This window comes from Lissotriton vulgaris, chromosome 12 (genome assembly GCF_964263255.1).
Source record: "Lissotriton vulgaris chromosome 12, aLisVul1.2, whole genome shotgun sequence".
Classification (NCBI taxonomy): domain Eukaryota; kingdom Metazoa; phylum Chordata; class Amphibia; order Caudata; family Salamandridae; genus Lissotriton; species Lissotriton vulgaris.
This window is the reverse complement of record NC_141700.1, coordinates 802,332,746-802,349,087: the sequence shown is the minus strand read 5'-3', so window position 1 is coordinate 802,349,087 and position 16,342 is coordinate 802,332,746. Positions and strand designations below refer to the sequence as shown.

Sequence of the window (16,342 nt, the reverse complement as noted above, 5' to 3'; positions counted from 1 at the left end):
ACAAAAAGATGAGGAGTTGCCGCGTCCGCGAGTACGCCGAAATGGCTGCTTCCGAAACTGTAAAGTCCCCAATGAGCGAGCAGTGTAAGTGTCCTTTTTAATGGCCTACAGAGCCTCGTCTATGTGTGCTCCAAAAAGCGACTCACCATTGTATGGCATATCCAGGATCTTGGATTGAACTTCTTGGCGGAAAGAGGTGGACCGTAACCAGCCCTGCCTTCGTAAGACCGCTGCACCAGCAAGCTGACGAAAGCCAGCACACGCAATGTCAACTGCACAATCAATGATCTCCTCCAATGTCCTCTCTCCGTCCTGCAGGATTTGCAAAGCTTCAGCCTTGGAAGCGTCAGGGATGAGGTTCACCAGGGTAGACAAGTCCGACCACATCTGGCGGTCGTAGCGGCCTAAAATGGCTAAAGCATTAGCCGCCCTCACCGTAGTGGATGTAATTGTGGAGAACTTGCGTCCAATAACGTCTAAGCGCCGACCCTCTCTATCTGGAGGAGCTGAAATTGGCGATGCCGAATTATGGGAACGAAGTTGTGCAGCTTGGGTGACCACTGAGTCGGGCTTTGGATGAGCGACAAGGCACGCCGGAGATCCTACCGGCGCCTTGTATTTCTTCTCAAGGCGAGGCAGTTGAGCCGGCAGTCAATTAGGAGTTTGCATGAGCTTTACCCCTTCAGCTCATATAAAGTCTATGATGGGTATAGTGTGGACTTGTTTGAATGGCTGATTTTTAAAATCATAAAGGAAACAGTCCTCCTCCCTCTGGACTCTAGGCAATTTGAAACGTTGGGCCGCTCTATTCATCAGCTGATGGAAACTCGCAATGTCCACCGGAGGCGAATCCCCGGGCTCAACCGGGGGAGGGGAAGGCGTCTGGATTTGGTAGTCGTCCTACTCAGCCATGTGGGTGACCGCATCATCATCCTGGACCTCACCATCTTCCCGTTCGGGAGAGACGATATCATCATCAACTGGGTACACAGTAGTGTGGATCTTCACTGACGTCTGAACCTGTGGTGAAGGCGTTGGTGGCAAAGGTGGCGGAACAGGGACAGGAGCCACTGCAGTCGCAGGCACATGAGATATAGGCGTACCCTGCGGAAAAGGCGGGAAACGACGGTTGTGGTCATCCAACATATCTTGGAGATTTGAGATGAGCGACAATGGCAATGTCGCAGTAGGAACTTGTATAGAGCGTTCTTCTGCCTGAGAGTACTGGCCATCGCTATCATCATCATCATCATCACCATAATCCTGGCACTTAATAATCAAATCTGACGGACTGCGTGCCACTCTGAAAGAATCATCCACATCATTATCCGATTCAGAATTCGGCTCGGAGCCCGTGGTGAACCTGGGCGAGGGAGGCTGTGGATCTGGAAGAGATAGTTGGTCAACTGTCGCTGACGACGATGGTGCAAGGGGTCGGCGGTGGAAGAACCAGACCCAGTGGAAGACAAGGGCACCAAACGATGGAGGCAAACGATGAAGGAACCACCGTCGACGGTGTGTAGTCGACGGTGCCGACGACGACGCTGGTAGAGGCGTCGACGAAATCGCTGTAGAAAAATCCGCCTTCAGAACCATCGTAGACATCGAGGTCCTCGACGAAGTCGTCGACGATGATTAGGCCAGCGTCGACGGAGCCCTCGGGACCGTCGACGAAGAAGAGTTCTTGTGACCTTTCATCGACGATGACTTTGCCGACGACGAAGCAGATTTCTTCGTCGACGACGAGGAAATAGGTATCGTCGACGAGACAGTCTTGAAGCTGAGCGATACCTTAGTCGACATGGACGACGACGACGTAGCTGTCGTCGACGATCCGGAGGCTGATGTCGTCGTCACTGTCGCCGTCGACGATCCGGAGATGGCTGATCCCGTCGTTGGGACGATCGTCGACGCTCCCGTCGACGATGAAACATGTTTCGGAGCAGAACCATGATGGGAGGCAGCAGAAGACGCCTAAGAGCCAGGTCTCGTGGGCATAGCGGTAGTAGGAGGTGGTGAAGACACTGCAGGAACCACAGACATGGAAAGTTTTTTACTTTTTAAAAAAGGAGAAGGCATATCCTGCACACTACTACGCTTGGAGGCTGCATGAGAAGGTCCAGACTGCAAACTTTCTGAATCTGACAAAGCCGAATCCTTGTCCTTAAGATGTTGGAGCCAAATGAGGAGACAGCCTTCTCTGCCCTTAAGGGTTTTCGTTGAGAAAGTCCTGCAAAATTTACAGCTACCAACTTCATGGTTGGGATAAAGGCAATAAATGCACTTCTTGTGGGGGTCCTCACAGTAAAGATGCAGTTTCCCACAAGAAGAGCAAGGCCTAAATAAAGACTTCTTACTTGACATGTTGAGAAGACAGGAAAAACTTGAAGAAATCGAGAAAACTGAGCAGAGCTCAGGGAGACTCCCTTCACACGACGTGCTGTAGAAAATCTGAGCGTATGAGCTCTGAGGAGAAGGTTCTGGAAGGGTGCTGGCGCCTGATTGGCTGTAGTTTGGACTAACATAATGACAGGAATATGTTAAAAATGTTTTTTCTCTCTATCATGTATTCCTATGTAGGAATTGGTTTTGAGCCTTTATTATGTATTTACTACTCTATTTCATGTGTTATGTTTTTACATACATATGTTATTGGTATGTTATTGCTATTTTATTTACCGTGGGACTCCCACTTCGACGACGGGGAATATTCAAGCATGTGAATCCATGAAAGTCACCCTAATACTGGAGAAACAGCGCCTCCATGTGGTAGACTGAGATAAGTGCAAGTGATGACAATCAGGCGCTGGTGCCGAACACCGGAAACCACGGCCTCAAATTCAGCACTGGCCGCAAACACCAGGGGGCAAGGACCTCCTACAAACAATTACTGCCAATATGTGGCGGGTGCTACTGGGGCTTTTCCCCTGCCATGCTAGTTATTGCTGAAGGGCATAAGGAGTAAAACATTTTTATCTAGAAGCCCCTTTACTTCCATGACCACAACAGGGACAATATTAAATCCTTGGGGGAAGAGATGGTGTTTACAGCTCACCCCCCACCATTGCCATGGATACCCAGCTTCTGCTGATCCGTATACGCTTTTAGAAAACCAGAGCAGAAGAAGCAAAAGCCAGTTGTGGCTTTCCTGGTTTAAACTGCAGCTTTAATGGTGCTCTGTGGCCGGCCTTCCACCCTGGCTGCTGGCTGCTTTCTGTGGCAGGAGGCCTCGGGTAGTCACAACGCAACTGTAATAACTTATTGCAGCTGAAACCACAGGGCATTCCTTTATTATAGATGACTAGAGGTGTTACAAGTCCTAGCACAGGAGCCACAGTACTCCCTGCTGTATAGAACAGGGATATTGCAAGTCACAGGGGAGCTCAGTGATTGGACACAGGAAGTAGGCCGGAGGCAGAGCCCAGTCAGACAGTGATGGAACTACCAGCAACGCGCACTGAGCTCCTGAGGCAACATCCATAGATCTGAGCTACTGACCCCAAATGTAAGGGTGCATAAGGACCCTCACTCAGTCACACTTGTCAAACGAGCTGCGGAGCACCGGCCCAAGCAACTCATGGTCGATCCAGCCAGGGGTGCAGACCATTGCTTGCAGTCCCCTCCCCACCCGGTCTTCCCAGTGCACTCTGGGACACAAGAAGAATAGAATAAGGCCAACGGAATAAGACATCGCTCTCAATAAAAATCAATGGGTTGGGATAATGGAAGCTCAAAAGGGTAACAAACACAAATGAAGTGAGCTTCAGTAGAGGGAAGCAATGGTCCTCGGCCAGGACTCTCTGACTTGGCTGAATTTTCCTTTGCAAACGTGCTAAGCGGCTTATAACTGTCTGTGTTTGCATCCAGAAAAATGGTACTCTAGAAAAACAACCCCAGATTCATTTAATATATCAATGACGTACAGATTAGAGATGAAGACTCTTCGTAAAGTACACACAGTATTTACTATGTGTGGGCACCCAGGATACACACCCAATTTCAGAAACTTTTAATTTGAGTTTCCAAATGTCATTTTCTTATTGTATGATCTGTCCCAAGAGTGTTGTTTGGATAATGTCTTCTATTACAACCTCCCAAAAAACAAGAAAAGGGAGGAAGTACCTGTGATTCATTCTGCTTCTGTGCTCAATAGTTTATAATCAATAGGGAATGAATACTTCCGGGTCTCGGTAGGAAGCTACAACAAGGGGGTGCAGGTAGCACCTCAGAGAGCTCCCGCAACACCTGATGGAGTTTAATTAAACTCCAATAAAAGCAACAGGTAGAACCATAACTAATACACATCGTCAATTAAATGAAATAAGGACGAAGATGGGTGACAATAACTTATCCAATCTGTTAAACTGCTCCAATATCACTACGACTTAGGTCCTGATGAAAGTCCACCGATCTTTAGAGACACCCATGGACTGAAAGATGTCGACCAATGAAACTACCATTTTATAGTGCGGTGGACCATTTACATATCCACCAGAGCACCACACACTGTTTTTAATCTTACCTCCCCCTGACAAATAAAACACAGAGTACAGGATAGGAGGTATTTTTAATTTTCTCACTTTTGTTACGCTAAGACTAACAAAATCACAACCCTCATAGAACCAGATGGGCTCCCTCCAGGTGGAGGAAGGTTGACTGCCTGGAGAATGGGAAACTCAGACGGAAAAGGACCCAATGACAAACCCAACAAACTATCCTTTTCAAGTGGAAAATCAAGATATACCGTTACCCACAGGTTAGAATGTATGAGGGTCATTGTACAACACAGACCCTGGCTTGCTAACGACACATGATTCATTCCCTTTTGATTGTAAACTATTACAACCTCCAACGAACATTTGAAATGCACTAGGTCTCGCATTTACGAGAGTTTGAGCTGTTGGCATTGTAAATGACAATGCCTTTTATTTATGAGTTCTTTTTAAAACAGATAAATTAAAGTTATTGTCATTTAGAATGCCAAAAGCTTAAACTCTAGCAAATGTGAGACCTATTGAATTGCAAATGTGTGCCATTAATTTTTTTTTTAAAAGCGTTAGGAGAGAACATGTCAGCTGTGATTAAAGCCAACTGAGTAATAACACACATAACAGGTGGTGTTGCCATGGGATGCTACAAAATAGGACAAGGCAGTACTAAGGGGGGACTACTAAGCCTTTTGACCAATGAACAGCCACAGATACAGTGGACAATGACACAAGCCAATGAAAAATATTGGCAGAGAGTGGGTGGAGCTTCAAGATCTTACCTCAGTACAGCATGCCTCCCAGAGCAACGCATGCACTGCCCAGTCTCAACCTAAAAGCGCCTCGTAAACATATACCCCTGATGGCACTCCAGGAAGCTGGCTGTGCACATCTCCAACAATATGCCGAATGCGTTCAACCGCTGCATCAGCAAATATTTCACCCACGCTTTCATTAGCCAACTAGATCAAACAACACACTGTCTCTTACAAGATCTGCAAGCAGATATGTTACCAGCGAAATATTTGTAAACTTAAAAACCTAGCTAAATTCAGCGATGCCAGTGATTCACAGAACAGTAGGGTGCACATGTGGGCATTAGAATTAAGGGCAGACAAATGTGTATGTTGCTGCAGAAAAAAGGTTTGAACCTGCAGAGAAAATACAGACAACAGTCCAACCAGCGATCAGAAGGGGGAGACCCTTAGTAGAAGGGGAAAGGATTAGCAGGGTGTCACCGACAGACTCCCTGGAAGCTGACGGAAAGGCAGGAATCCTCTCTCTGAAGCATCATAAATGTGATGGGTACTCTGGGACGCCATGCACTGGAAGAAGACACACAGGTTGAATACAACGCTTCACTTGCAGACCAAGAGTTTCACAATTGCAACACAATGTTCAGCAGATGCTAGACACACTCTCTCTGCACGTCACAAGGCTTTAAACGGAGTATGCATTGCAGGAAGTGGTTGCAACGTGTGGAACTGTCAAATCAGGGAGCAATAGGTCGGTAATGGGCTGCCTTCCGTTTCCTACCTCACAACGAGGCACACACAAGTGCCCCAACAATGAATGACCACACCTAGAAGCATTCCATGGCTACTTGGACAGCACGTGTTTTGGGTCTAAGCCTCGTACACAGTTTGCAAAACGCGACAGGTAATGTCAACTGCAACTCCATTTTTTGAGCCAAAAGATCCAAAAAGGCAGAGCAGCCAAGCCATAAACACAAGAAGCGTGGACACAACAGACCAGACCTTAGCAGAACAGTTCGGTATGAACCGGCTCCCAACGGCAAGGAGATTGATTACTTTTCACCAATAACACCGCTACAACTGGATGGAAACAAGTCTTCCAAACTCAATAGTAAAATGTCTGTCCTCTGTAAACCAAGATTGTCTGGAAATGGAGTGAGCGAAACACGTTATAACAAAAAGAGTTCCACTTTCTACAATACCTACAAGTTAGTAGCTGGTGTCAGCATGATGTCTCCTTGGAATAATGCACTCCAGATGTTCAGCCGGATTGGAACTCTCTCCCGCCCTTTGCTTTATCTAGACAGCTGCCCATGCCTTGCTAGTGACAGGAGTGAACCATGAATGTAATTTGTAGGACATCCAACTTGCGCAAATGAATCCTCCCACCAAAGCTCTGACTCTTGGAAGGAAACTAAGCTGTGCAACATGTTGGGTTACTCCCACCCCAGGTATTGGCCCTGACCTAGCATTAGCTCCAAGAGCGATCAACTCTCAGACCTCCTTCAGTGACAAGGGCTCTTGACACAGTCACAGTGCTTTATCTCCATCGGTGCTCCCTGCCACCCTTTGGTTCATTCGGCTGTTCCCTCTGCCTTACCAGTGACAGGAGTGAATATATCAAAACATTAATTAATATGTAGAACATCCAACCTGCGCTAATGAATTCCCCCACAGAACTGTCTTCAGTGACAACAGCTCTCGACACAGTCACAGTGCCGGGAAACTCTTTGAGTAGCTGTGCGCTATACAAGACAAATATAAAATAACATAACATAACAACATAACAGTATTTCCTCTCCCTCAGCGCATTCACGTTCCAGTTCTGCCTCACAAGGAAGATGGAGTGATTGTGAAAGGATACCATCTCAAAAATAACAAGTCGCTGTTCACTAGCGACCAAGTAATGAATAGTAATGCTTGAATCAAAACGTGACCATAGCAAATTCAGATGTGCAGTATTTCAATGTTTTTTTAGGTGATTTGTGCTTTAACAGAAAATGACCAGACACATACGAACTAGTCTTGGCACTGCCCAAACAAAAGCACTGTGACATTCACCACATCACAAAGCAAGCACAAGGAGATGATGGACGGAGCGCTGAAACTTTTCAAACACTCACACCCAGTCACAGATCTGGGTGGAATCCATCACCGTTCTTTAGCCCACTCCGCCACCTCAGTTTAGACCCAGCTATATGCAAATCAGTCCGACCCTGTGCCTCATGGGAACAGTCCAGCCCGAACTGCCAAGCCACGTCTTCCTCGAACCAGAAATAAGCATCCTGAGTTGGCAAGGTATGCCCAGACAGGAGTCCCTTCTTCACTTGGCCACTGGATTCAAGCTAGCCTGGCTGATGAGTGATGCCCCAGAAACCGGTCCCCGGAAGCTTGCGTCCGGTCCAGGGAAGACATGGCTTGGCAGTTCGGGCTGGACTGTTCTCATGAGGCACAGGGTCAGACTGATCTGCATATAGCCATCTCTGAACTGGGGTGGCAGAGTGGGCTAAAGAACGGTGATGGATTCAACCCAGATCTGTGACTGGGGGGGGAGTGTCTGAAAAGTTTCAGCGCTCCGTCCATCATCTCCTTGTGTTTCCCTTGATTCACTACATCACACAAAGGTCTATTAAAAAAGTGAGGCTGTATTTCTCAGCTTGGAGCTCAGCGTGGTACTGTAGCGAGATATGTCAGCGACATCAAAGTACTTCAACTGCCATGAAGAAACGGGAGCTTCAAATCGAGGGCCCAATCGCTCAGCTCCGCCATCAATGTGGAGCTGAATGAGCGAGTCCTGTGGTGAGCGAGCTCTGCAAAGCTCATTCATGTGGTAGGACAGAGATGATGGACAAAGGAGGGCAGCGCGGAGATCAAATCATTTCAAGATGCTGCCCCTGAAGAGGTACTGCCCAGGACAAGATACTGCCCATGACAAGATGCTGCCCATGACAAGATGCTGCCCATGACAAGATGCTGCCCATGACAAGATGCTGCCCATGACAAGATACTGCCCAAGAAAAGATACTGCCCAGGACAAGCTGCTGCTCATAACACTGCCCATGAAAAGGTGCTGCCCAGGACAAGATACTACCCATGACAAGGTACTGCCCAGGACAAGATACTGCCCAGGACAAGATACTGCCCAGGACAAGATACTGCCCAGGACAAGATGCTGCCCATAACACTGCCCATGAAAAGGTGCTGCCCATGACAAGGTACTGCCCAGGACAAGATACTGCCCAGGACAAGGTACTGCCCAGGACAAGATACTGCCCAGGACAAGATGCTGCCCATAACACTGCCCATGACAAGATGCTGCCCATGACAAGATGCTGCTCATAACACTGCCGATGAAAAGGTGCTGCCCATGACAAGGTACTGCCCAGGACAAGATACTGCCCAGGACAAGATACTGCCCAGGACAAGGTACTGCCCAGGACTAGATACTGCCCATGACAAGATGCTGCCCATGACAAGGTACTGCCCATAACAAGGTACTGCCCATGACAAGGTACTGCCCAGGACAAGATACTGCCCAGGACAAGATACTGCCCAGGACAAGATACTGCCCAGGACAAGATGCTGCCCATAACACTGCCCATGACAAGATGCTGCCCATGACAAGATGCTGCCCATGACAAGATACTGCCCAGGAAAAGATACTGCCCAGGACAAGCTGCTGCTCATAACACTGCCCATGACAAGGTACTACCCAGGACAAGATACTGCCCCTGACAAGGTGCTGCCCCAGACAAGCTGCTGCTCATAACACTGCCCCTGACAAGGTACTGCCCAGGACAACATACTGCCCATGAAAAGATGCTGACAAGATGCTGCCCCTGGCAAGATGCTGCCCCTGACAAGCTGCTGCTCATAACACTGCCCATGACAAGGTACTGCCCAGGACAAGATACTGCCAATGAAAAGGTGCTGCCCATGACAAGGTGCTGCCCATGAAAAGGTGCTGCCCATGACAAGATGCTGCCCATGACAAGATACTACCCATGAAAAGGAGCTGCCCCAGACAAGATGCTGCACAAATTCCCAGGTTCCTGCCTGTGGTCAGCTATGAAATCTCTACCTTTCTCTCCGCGCTTCTTCCGCGATCGGTCAATGTGGTCCTTGAGCTGGATTCGGACCTGCCGCTCGGTGGGCTGGTCTCTGATGAAGGGGTACTTCAAGAGCTGCTCTGTGGGTGGACGGCTCATATAGTTTTTGATCAGGCAGGTATCAATGAAATCAATAAACTTCTTAGACCTGTAAGGAACAGTAAAAAAAGAAACACTGAAAAAACAGAAAATGACAGCTGCCAGGGGTCACTGCAGACCACAAACACACTCTAGTTCGCAAAGGTTCAGCTGTTTCCATGAGATGTATGCCTTACCTGTCACTACTTTCAGGCCTTGTAATCTTAAAATCAATATCATATTGCTTATATTTTACTGAAAACAACTAGTTATAGGAATATTTCAAGAAACAGGGAATCTAAAGCCAAGGTGTTCTGTATCCTTACCTTAACTATAGCCTCAGCTAATGAAAACATGCAGCAGCGCGTGATGCTGAAGTTTATACAAGCAGACATCACACACACACACACGCCTGTATGTTCAGCAGAAGACTCAATTACGCAGGCTGGGAATCAGAAAGCCAAATTAAGATTAAGTATCATGTCTATATTTGGTTTCCTGGATTTTGTACCCATGTCATTTTTAATACATTTCCTAGTACATTCTATAACTTATTCCTAACTCAAACTGTAATGTCTTTTCGAGAGACAACAATCTCCAGACACTTTTGGAGGGCGAATCAACTGCTTTTGATCTCTTACTGCATTCTTTAAACGCTGACCTCAGACCAAATGTGAACATATTTTAGTCAGACACCCGCAGACGTACCTGATGAAGAGCATTTCTGTAAGCTCGAAACGTGTCAGCATGGACACTGCTTTGAAGTGTGATTGGTTGTAAGAAAATATTTTTATTATGAAAAAAAACATATTTTTGATACGGCTGAAAGAAACTTTCCCCTCCGGTGCTTTACTGCTGGAATACTTGTAAATGTGAAGCTTCAGTGCAGCATGGAGCTTCTGGGTACTGGGAAGACCTATTTTCAGCCTTGTGTGGTTTAGTATTTAGCGGTTGTTTGTAACAGCCTCCTCCACCAGCACCACAGACCCCGGGTTATGTTTTAAGAATCAGGAGGTGCAGAGGATCAATGCAGGTGTCTGTAATAACGGCCACAAAACTTAGTTCCAAAGGTAGGGCTTCAAGCATTCACCCTCATCTTGCTACAGAGCTTTCTGAACCTCAACAATTTTTTTATGTCCAACTCTTATGTTCCTCCATGATCACCCACCTTTAAAGGTCTTCCTCCTAAAAGTACTGACTCTACTGAGGTGAACATGCCTGTTGTTGGAAACCTCTGTATTTACCAAGTAGAACATCACATGAAGCTTTGGACTCATTTACACACACGGTTAAGCGGCCACGCCTCCACCCAGCTTGTGAGGTATCTCTTGGCACACTTCATCCCGCACAGGGTGCAGAATCTCAGTCGACGGTGCTGAAACAAGCATGTTCCAATGGTGTAAGACTTTGCCTGATGCCTCAGTCTTGAACTATTAGGGATTAACAAACATGAGCACCAGGTGATAAGAATCACTCTTCTTGCTGATCCTCACCATGTAAGCCAGGGATACAACATTGTGTAGTACGTTGAGATACGTGTGTATGGCAGGGGGCTCCTGCCTTTATAGTATCAAGAGGTACTTTTGTTCTATCACCATAATACCGAGCTTCTTATATTAGAGCCATACACATAAGAAAAGATGATAGGAGTGTCCACCATATGCGGTTATGTTTTGTAATGTACCCAGATGTAGGCCTGGGGAGTCACCTAACCTTTCACCTACATTTCCCAATGAGGATTCACAGGAAGTAGATGCAGGTCCAGAGAGACTGATCTACCACTGAAGAGGACAGACTCCGGATCCAGAGTGTCAGTTCCCCAGAGGGGACTCACAGGCAGCAGAGGTCGAAACCAAGAGACTGTTCTGCCAATGAGGACACACAGGAAGCAGAAGCAGATCCACAGAGACTGCTCCACCAATGAGGACACGCAGGAAGCAGCCGTAGATCCACAGACGCTTCACTATTGAGGGTCACCAGGAGTAGGAGTTCCATTGATGAAACGGCTCCACCTACAAGGACTTGCAAGAGCACAAGACCCAGAGAGACACTACCACTGAGGATCACAGCAGGTAGACGTAGATTCAGATAGACTGCTCCACCAATGAGGAGACACAGGAAGCAGAAGTGGATCCACAGAGTCTGCTCCACCAATGAGGACACACAGGAAGCAGAAGCAGATCCACAGAGACTGCTCCACCAATGAGGAGACACAGGAAACAGAAGCGGATCCACAGAGACTGCTCCAGCAATAAGGACACGCAGGAAGCAGAAGCAGATCCACAGAGATTGCTCTACCAATGAGGACATGCAGGAAGCAGAAGCAGATCCACAGAGACTGCTCCACCAATGAGGAGACACAGGAAGCAGAAGCAGATCCACAGAGACTGCTCCACCAATGAGGAGACACAGGAAGCAGAAGTGGATCCACAGAGTCTGCTCCACCAATGAGGACACACAGGAAGCAGAAGCAGATCCACAGAGACTTCTCCACCAATGAGGACACGCAGGAAGCAGAAGCAGATCCACAGAGACTGCTCCACCAATGAGGACACGCAGGAAGCAGATCCACAGAGATTGCTCTTCAATGAGGACATGCAGGAAGCAGAATCAGATCCACAGAGACTGCTCTACCAATGAGGACACGCAGGAAGCAGATCCACAGAGACTGCTCTACCAATGAGGACACGCAGGAAGCAGAAGCAGATCCACAGAGACTGCTCTACCAATGAGGACACGCAGGAAGCGGATCCACAGAGACTGCTCCACCAATGAGGAGACACAGGAAGCGGATCCACAGAGATTGCTCCACCAATGAGGACACGCAGGAAGCAGAAGCAGATCCACAGAGACTGCTCCACCAATGAGGAGACACAGGAAGCAGAAGCGGATCCACAGAGACTGCTCCAGCAATAAGGACACGCAGGAAGCAGAAGCAGATCCACAGAGACTGCTCCACCAATGAGGACACGCAGGAAGCAGAAGCAGATCCACAGAGATTGCTCCACCAATGAGGACATGCAGGAAGCAGAAACAGATCCACAGAGACTGATCCACCAATGAGGACACGCAGGAAGCAGAAGCAGATCCACAGAGATTGCTCCACCAATGAGGACATGCAGAAAGCAGCAGATCCACAGAGACTGCTCCACCAATGAGGACACGCAGGAAGCAGAAGCGGATCCACAGAGACTGCTCCACCAATGAGGACACGCAGGAAGCACCAATGAGGACATTCAGGAAGCAGAAGCAGATCCACAGAGACTGCTCCACCAATGAGGACACGCAGGAAGCAGAAGCAGATCCACAGAGATTGCTCCACCAATGAGGACACGCAGGAAGCAGAAGCAGATCCACAGAGATTGCTCCACCAATGAGGACATGCAGGAAGCAGAAACAGATCCACAGAGACTGCTCCACCAATGTGGACACGCAGGAAGCAGAAGCAGATCCACAGAGATTGCTCCACCAATGAGGACATGCAGAAAGCAGCAGATCCACAGAGACTGCTCCACCAATGAGGACACGCAGGAAGCAGAAGCGGATCCACAGAGACTGCTCCACCAATGAGGACACGCAGGAAGCACCAATGAGGACATTCAGGAAGCAGAAGCAGATCCACAGAGACTGCTCCACCAATGAGGAGACACAGGAAGCGGATCCACAGAGATTGCTCCACCAATGAGGAGACACAGGAAGCAGAAGCGGATCCAGAGACTGCTCCACCAATGAGGGCACAGGGTAGCAGATCCAGAGACTGCTCCACCACTGAGGATCACAGCAGGTAGACGTAGATTCAGATAGACTGCTCCACCAATGAGGACACGCAGGAAGCAGAAGCAGATCCACAAGGACTGCTCCACCAATGAGGACATGCAGGAAGCAGAAGCAGATCCACAGAGACTGCTCCACCAATGAGGACATGCAGGAAGCAGAAGCAGATCCACAAGGACTGCTCCACCAATGAGGACATGCAGGAAGCAGAAGCGGATCCACAGAGATTGCTCCACCAATGAGGACACAGAGAAGCAGAAGTAGATCCACAGAGATTGCTCCACCAATGAGGACTCACAGGAAGCAGATCCACAGAGACTGCTCATCCAATGAGGAGACACAGGAAGCAGAAGCGGATGCACAGAGATTGCTCCAGCAATAAGGGCACGCAGGAAGCAGAAGCAGATCCACAGAGACTTCTCCACCAATGAGGACACGCAGGAAGCAGAAGCAGATCCACAAGGACTGCTCCACCAATGAGGACACGCAGGAAGCAGAAGCAGATCCAGAGAGACTGCTCCACCGCCTAGGATTCAAAAGAAGTAGAAGCAGATCCACAGAGATTGATCCACCAATGAGGACATGCAGGAAGCAGAAGCAGATCCACAGAGACTGCTCCACCAATGAGGACACGCAGGAAGCAGAAGCAGATCCACAAGGACTGCTCCACCAATGAGGACACGCAGGAAGCAGAAGCAGATCCACAGATGCTTCACTATTGAGGGTCACCAGGAGTAGGAGTTCCATTGAAACAGCTCCACCTACACGGACTTGCAAGGGCACAAGACCCAGAGAGACTACACCACCACTGAGGATCACAGCAGGTAGACTTAGATTCAGATAGACTGCTCCATCAATGAGGACACGCAGGAAGCAGAAGCAGATCCACAGAGACTGCTCCACCAATGAGGACATGCAGGAATCAGAAGCAGATCCACAGAGACTGCTCCACCATTGAGGACACGCAGGAAGCAGAAGCGGATCCACAGAGACTGCTCCACCAATGAGGACATGCAGGAAGCAGATGCGGATCCACAGGGACTGCTCCACCAATGAGGACACGCAGGAAGCAGAAGCAGATCCACAGAGACTGCTCTACCAATGAGGACACACAGGAAGCAGAAGCGGATCCACAGAGACTGCTCCACCAATGAGGACACGCAGGAAGCAGAAGCAGATCCACAGAGACTGCTCCACCAATGAGGAGACACAGGAAGCCGAAGCGGATCCACAGAGACTGCTCCACCAATGAGGACGCACAGGAAGCAGATCCACAGAGACTGCTCATCCAATGAGGAGACACAGGAAGCAGAAGCAGATCCACTGAGATTGCTCCACCAATGAGGACACGCAGGAAGCAGAAGCGGATCCACAGAGACTACTCCACCAATGAGGACACGCAGGAAGCAGAAGCGGATCCACAGAAACTATTCTACCAATGAGGATACACAGGAAGCAACAGTAGATCCACAGATGCTTCACTATTGAGGGTCACCAGGAGTAGGAGTTCCATTGAAACAGCTCCACCTACACGGACTTGCAAGGGCACAAGACCCAGAGAGACTACACCACCACTGAGGATCACAGCAGGTAGACTTAGATTCAGATAGACTGCTCCATCAATGAGGACACGCAGGAAGCAGAAGCAGATCCACAGAGACTGCTCCACCAATGAGGACATGCAGGAATCAGAAGCAGATCCACAGAGACTGCTCCACCAATGAGGACACGCAGGAAGCAGAAGCGGATCCACAGAGACTGCTCCACCAATGAGGACATGCAGGAAGCAGATGCGGATCCACAGGGACTGCTCCACCAATGAGGACACGCAGGAAGCAGAAGCAGATCCACAGAGACTGCTCTACCAATGAGGACACACAGGAAGCAGAAGCGGATCCACAGAGACTGCTCCACCAATGAGGACACGCAGGAAGCAGAAGCAGATCCACAGAGACTGCTCCACCAATGAGGAGACACAGGAAGCCGAAGCGGATCCACAGAGACTGCTCCACCAATGAGGACGCACAGGAAGCAGAAGCAGATCCACAGAGACTGCTCCACCAATGAGGACATGCAGGAAGCAGAAGCAGATCCACAGAGACTGCTCCACCAATGAGGACACGCAGGAAGCAGTAGCAGATCCAAAGAGACTGCTCCACCAATGAGGACATGCAGGAAGCACCAATGAGGACATTCAGGAAGCAGAAGCAGATCCACAGAGACTGCTCCACCAATGAGGACACACAGGAAGCAGTAGCAGATCCAAAGAGACTGCTCCACCAATGAGGACATGCAGGAAGCACCAATGAGGACATTCAGGAAGCAGAAGCAGATCCACAGAGACTGCTCCACCAATGACGACACGCAGGAAGCAGAAGCAGATCCACAGAGACTGCTCCACCAATGAGGACATGCAGGAAGCAGAAGCAGATCCACAGAGACTGCTCCATCAATGAAGACACGCAGGAAGCAGAAGCAGATCCACAGAGATTGCTCCACCAATGAGGACACAGAGAAGCAGAAGTAGATCCACGGAGATTGCTCCACCAATGAGGACTCACAGGAAGCAGATCCACAGAGACTGCTCATCCAATGAGGAGACGCAGGAAGCAGAAGCAGGTCCACAGAGACTGCTCCACCAATGAGGAGACACAGGAAGCAGAAGCGGATCCACAGAGACTGCTCCACCAATGAGGACACGCAGGAAGCAGAAGCAGATCCACAAAGATTGCTCCACCAATGAGGACACGCAGGAAGTAGAAGCGGATCCACTGAGACTGCCCTACCGATGAGGACACGCAGGAAGCGGAAGCAGATCCACCGAGACTACTCCACCAATGAGGACACGCAGGAAGCAGAAGCAGATCCACAGAGACTGCTCCACCAATGAGGACATGTAAGAAGCAGATCCAGAGAGACTGCTCCACCGCCTAGGATTCAAAAGAAGTAGAAGCAGATCCACAGAGATTGCTCCACCAATGAGGACACGCAGGAAGCAGACGCAGATCCACAGAGACTGCTCCACCAATGAGGACATGCAGGAAGCAGAAGCAGATCCACAGAGACTGCTCCACCAATGAGGACACGCAGGAAGCAGAAGCAGATCCACAGAGACTGCTCCACCAATGAGGACATGCAG

At 49.0% G+C, this 16,342-nt stretch overlaps 1 protein-coding gene across 6 annotated transcripts in view; it reads right to left on the bottom strand.

The window, feature by feature from the left end:
* MINK1 (misshapen like kinase 1) overlaps window positions 1-16,342 on the bottom strand; it is a 675,548-nt gene that overhangs the window by 302,700 nt on the left and 356,506 nt on the right. For all 6 annotated transcript variants that reach the window (XM_086946234.1, XM_086946236.1, XM_086946233.1 and 3 more), the window contains exon 10: window positions 9,324-9,499. In XM_086946234.1, the coding sequence (XP_086802360.1) occupies window positions 9,324-9,499 (176 nt within the window). The remainder of the gene's footprint in view (window positions 1-9,323; window positions 9,500-16,342) is intronic.